The following is a 5,557-nucleotide window of genomic DNA, read 5'->3' on the forward strand; positions in this document are numbered from 1 at the left end:
TCACAGTTAGCATGAGCAGGTGTAGGAGCAGGAGATGTGTCTCTAGACAAGAACTATAGAGGGAATGGCTTATGAGATCCAGCATATCTTGATCTGACATGCCAGCAGTGGCTTTCTCTAGTACCTCCCCTTCACTGGTAGCCCTGTCTCACAATGGCTTTTCTGTGTAACTCCTTCCTCACTGAGTAATGTGTATTCTTTCAAAGACCTAAGTGTGGGGCAGATGGGCTAAGGGCAGTAGAACTTTCCCAATTGTATGAGGAGGTGTTGATGAGAGCTAATGTTCAAATAAGCATAGCTATTTATGTATGTTAGGTAGGAATATGATGACATGAGGTGTGATGATAAAGAATATGATGATAAAGAGCTAATGTTCAAATAAGCATAGCTATTTATGTATGTTAGGTAGGAATATGATGACATGAGGCCCCAATTTATGAGGAAACCTTGTGCTATATAAGAGAAGATTTGCTTTATTCAAATTCTAGGATACCCATGTCACAATTCCATAGTTTCATGGGTTTTGAACTTTGTTTCCTTGATAAATTTCTAGTCAATATGCAGTTTGCATTCCTAGAGTTGTTGTCATGTGCTGCAGTTTTCTGTCTGTCTGTCTGTCTGTCTGTCTGTCTGTCTGTCTATCTATCTATCTATCTATCTACCAACCTACCATCTACCTGTCTGTCCATCTGTCTATCTATCTATCTATCTATCTATCTATCTATCTATCTATCTATCTATCTATCTATCGACTATCTGTCTGTTTATCTGTCTGTCTATCTGTCTATCTATCTACCTATCTCTGTCTATCTATCTGTCTGTCTATCAATCAATCAATCAATCATCTATCATCTATCTATCTATCTATCTATCTATCTATCTATCTATCTATCTATCTATCTATCATCTATCTATCTAATCTGTCATCTATCTAACACCTAGCTAGCTATCTTCTACCATCCATTTATTAATATATTTATCTGTCATATATTACATCTGGTTGGACCTTTCTCTTTTCTTCAATTATTCTAGGCCCTTTGCATTTTTATGAACAAGCTAAATGTCATTCGTTGACCCTTTAGCCTAAATATATATTTATCAATTGCAAAAATCTTTGGATAAATATTTGGAAGAATGGTTCAGATAATTTTATCTACCATGGATGTTTTTGTTTTTCAGGAAGGAGTGAAAAGGCATTTCAGAAGTGTTGGTGTAGCCACACTTTTATTTCTCTTCTCTCTTTACATTCTTGAGATATGACTCTTACTGTCTTTCTGGCCGTCCTGTGCTTTGGAATGGTCTCATCTTCACCAGGACCAGATCCTGTTTTGGATGCTGAGTGGAAGAAATGGAAAATAAAATATGGAAAAACATACAGTCTGGTGGGTAATTTTGGAAATGTCCAGAGTGAAGCCAGAGATCTTTCTGATGGGGGTTATGAACATAATGCAGAACATAGAATTTCTGAAGAATTACATGAACTCATACTAACAAAAACTCAGCCTATGAGCATAAGATTTCTGTTCCTAGACATGTAGCAAATGGTTTGCTTCAGTGTCTTGGGATCTCTCTCACTCTTGCTCTGGCTTACTTCACCTATTGCAGAAAGTACTTGGTCAGGTTCTGCAGTGGTTAAAAACAAGTCATCCAGTATTTCTATTTCCAGGAGGAAGAAGGACAGAAGAGAGGAGTATGGGAAGAAAATATGAAGAAGATCAAACTGCACAATGGGGAGAATGGCCTGGGGAAGCATGGTTTCACCATGGAAATGAATGCCTTTGGTGACATGGTAACTGTGACATATGCAGCATCACAATGCATTTTTATCTTCAATTCATTGGTGCCTTTGGCTTTTCAGTGTATGTATTTTTTCCTTAAAGACAGGAGAAGAATTCAGAAAAATGATGACTGAAATCCCAATCCCAACTGTCAAGAAAGGAAAAAGTGTCCAGAAGCGTCAGTCAGCTCATCTGCCCAAATTTATAAACTGGAAAAAGAGAGGCTATGTTACCCCTGTGCGGAGTCAGGTATTATTGTCACATGCCCATATTCCTCAGCCACTGAGAAAATTGGGAAGGGGCATGTTAAATGGATTGAGTGAGTTTGCTTTTATGAAAATTTTATTCTTCTTGTTCTTTTATACAAGGCATATCAATCATCTCTACCCACCATTCCCTCAGTATTGAATCTCTACATAGTGTACCCCATCAAGTCTTTAGACTTCATGTTATCTTTCCCTACAATTTATACCCTGCCCTTATGTTCATGTATGTTGATGAACACTGTTTGTCCTGAACAAACCACTAGCAATCAAGTCTCCAAAGCAGACTAACCTTCTCTTGACAGGCTTCCATCAACTTACAGTGGTCAATTTTCTGATACAGTATTCAGTTTTTTGATTTGGATAAGATATTTTTTTGTGAATGATTGTCTCTTGCTTTCTGCTTAGGGAAGATGTAACTCTTGTTGGGCTATTTCTGTGACTGGTGCCATAGAAGGACAGATGTTCCGGAAAACAGGCCAACTGATCCCATTGAGTGTACAGAATCTAGTGGACTGCTCTAGACCTCAAGGCAACAGGGGCTGTGATTTCGGCTATAGATACCGTGCATTGCAGTATGTGAAGGAAAATGGAGGCCTAGAGTCTGAGGCAACCTATCCATATGAAGAAAAAGTAAGTGGATTTTTTTTTTATGCTATTGTCATATCAGGGCTGTTATTGCAGTACTGTCTTTGCAGGTTTTGCCTATTTATATGGTTTCTATTTAGCTGATGTTACTTCTACAAACATGGAGAACAGGTAAAACCTTTATATGAAATATACATTTCTTCACTATGAAAATTTCTTATTGACAGTGAGACTGAAATGGGTGTTATTGATAACATGATTTTCAGTCCTTAATCTCCTGGTAGTATTTTATTTTCTGGCATTATTTATAAAAGGCTTGATGTGGGAGGCTCTACAGCAAAGACCAGAGTGTGGTTCTGACTCTTGCTCCACAGGGCTCAGAGAGAAGTAACCTGGTGATTTAACTCTTTACATTTTCAAGGAAGGATCATGCAGATACAATCCAGAAAATTCTACTGCTAGTATCAGAGGCATTGTGTTTGTCCCAAAGAATGAGGATGTCCTTATGCATGCTGTGGCAACTGTAGGGCCTATTTCTGTTGCAATTGATGCAAGACATGAATCTTTCCTGTTCTATAAAAGAGGTAAGCATGTGACCTTTTAGATATTACTTGAAAAAATCTGTGATATTCCATGGCACTTTTTTTCAACAGACAGGTTTTTAAAATAGAAAACATGAAGTATTCATGTGGGTTTACATATTTTCTAGTTATCTATTCAATAATCTTGTGTATCATTTATACTTGATATGACCCCCCCTTGCATGTGAGTCATGCATAATCCATAAAATTCACTCTTTAACTTAATTTCCCATTTTTCTACATGTGGTGTGGTTTTAAGACCATAGTCATAGTAAAATGGCATTTTTGAATAACTTAATGCAAGTCTTGAATTAAGTAATATACAGTAAGGGGTGCTTGCTTGCAAGTTGGTTGTATCAGTGAACACACAAAATGTGAATGAATCATCTTCTATGCACATTCTTGATCACTTGGATTTTTCTGGATTCTAATGAGAACCTATATCATGATTACTGTCAATGTCCCATTCTATGGTTATTGGGGTTTCTGTAACTTCAGTGAAATCAAAAAACAGTTCAATTATTTTTGGTGTCCATTGTCCTTATCATGTTCCTGGGCCTCTCACTTCTTTATTGATTTTATATTTCAGGTATATATTATGAGCCAAAGTGCAATAGCTCTGCTCTCAATCATGGTATGTTACTGGTTGGCTATGGCTTTTTAGGACGAGAATCAGATGGCAGGAAATACTGGCTGGTCAAGAACAGGTATAAACTGCCATAATTTTTATATTAGGAGTTAGAAACAGATATTTTTTGGTTTTAGTGACAGTTTGCAGAAGTCCTAGAAAATATTGTTCTCCTTAAGTTAAACAAAAAATATTGTCTTTTACTTTGTTTTCTCTTATGTATGTGAGTGCTGTGTGTGCATATGGACCCATGTGACTGTGTGGTTTTGTATCTGTGTGTGTGCGGGTACGTACATGTTTATGGACACTAGTCTGTGTGCTTGTTTATATTCACACCATAAATTCACATCAGTTGTCTTCTTCAGTTCTCCTACACTTATCAGTAGAGGCAGGGAATCCTGCTGATCCTAGAGTTCACTCCCTGTGTTAATGTATCTACCCTTTGTATGCCAGTTAGGTTCTGCCTCTGGAAATTCAGACATGATGGTAAAGCTATTTAGCATTTACATGTTATTGCTTTTATTTGCATATAAGTTTGTATGAGTGAATACTTTATGTAGGCAAATGTCCATGGAGACCTAAAAATATTATATTGTATTACCAGATAGTCCAGTAAGAGGAGGTGTAATATGAATGACATTGGTGCTGGGTGGGAGCCCTTGTCCTTAAAATTTTAGGCACTGAGCCATCTTCAACCCCGCATCTAATCTTTCAATGGGATCTTGGATTTGAATTGTAGTCTTTCCTTTTGGGCATGAACCTCTTTGGTATCTTCACAATGAGATCAAAGAACTCATACTGCAAGGTCACAATGGTCATCCACTGATTTTCTTGGGTGATAATGTCAAGTTTGTGGCATCGATTTTCTAAAATATGACACAATCAATAATTCTGAACCACCCATAAGGGGAGACTTATCATTTCCTTGCTAAGATTTTCATACTCATGGGTGATTAAATTGTTGGTACCAAGGTGTTCCCCTCTGCCTTTTCTCATGCTTTCTATTATATTGTCCTCTGACTCAATGCTGAAAGGAGGAGTTTATAATAATCCACTATGGTATAATTTTCATTAAATGGAAAATATGATTTCTTTCAGCATTGGTATAGAATGGGGCAATAGAGGCTATATGAAGCTTGCCAAAGACCAGGGAAACCATTGTGGAATTGCTACATATGCACTTTACCCCAGAGTGTGAACTGCTTAGTGTTGACATGGAAAGAATGAAAGAAGGCATTATATAGAGAAGAGGCACATCTACTGTTCTTCAACTGGCCACTGCTGTGTATATAAGACACTGTAGTCATTGAAAAGCCAATTGTGATGTGAATTTTGTGACACATTTACTCTCATAAGATATGAACATTTCTGTATCTGATGCCATACCCTGGTTTGTATTTGTTTTCTATAACAATGTTATTTTTATTTTTCTTGAAACAAATTAAAGCTTTAACAATAAAGGTTTCTTTTAATGTTGCTCATCCAATTGCATTTCCTCTATTGAGAGTTCGCTGGTTAGATCTGTTCCCCATTTTTAACTTGAAGATGTTTTTTGTATTTAATTTCTTGAGTTCTTCATATATTTTGGGTATTACTCCTCTATCAGCTCTGGAGTTGGTAAAAATCTTGTCCTATTTTTGTGGTTTCCAGCCTGGCATCCACTTTGGGTATCAGAATAAGGCAGTGAAGAGTGACAGTGGTGAGTAGGGACAAAAATTG

At 37.0% G+C, this 5,557-nt stretch overlaps 1 protein-coding gene across 2 annotated transcripts; it reads left to right on the forward strand.

Moving 5' to 3' along the window:
- The first annotated feature begins 1,256 nt into the window (after positions 1–1,256).
- Positions 1,257–5,036, forward strand: LOC127664790 (cathepsin M-like). 2 transcript variants are annotated; one of them, XM_052156962.1, is made up of 7 exons: positions 1,257–1,382; positions 1,667–1,789; positions 1,881–2,027; positions 2,450–2,674; positions 3,051–3,213; positions 3,800–3,917; positions 4,937–5,036. In XM_052156962.1, the coding sequence occupies exons 1-7, from the start codon at positions 1,257–1,259 to the stop codon at positions 5,034–5,036; spliced, it is 1,002 nt and encodes a 333-aa protein (XP_052012922.1). The 2 variants fall into 2 exon arrangements, with proteins under 2 accessions (XP_052012922.1, XP_052012923.1); XM_052156963.1 differs by having other exon boundaries at positions 1,670–1,789.
- The last annotated feature ends 521 nt before the right edge of the window (positions 5,037–5,557 follow it).

The sequence above is a fragment of the Apodemus sylvaticus genome, chromosome 14 (genome assembly GCF_947179515.1).
Source record: "Apodemus sylvaticus chromosome 14, mApoSyl1.1, whole genome shotgun sequence".
NCBI lineage: Eukaryota > Metazoa > Chordata > Mammalia > Rodentia > Muridae > Apodemus > Apodemus sylvaticus.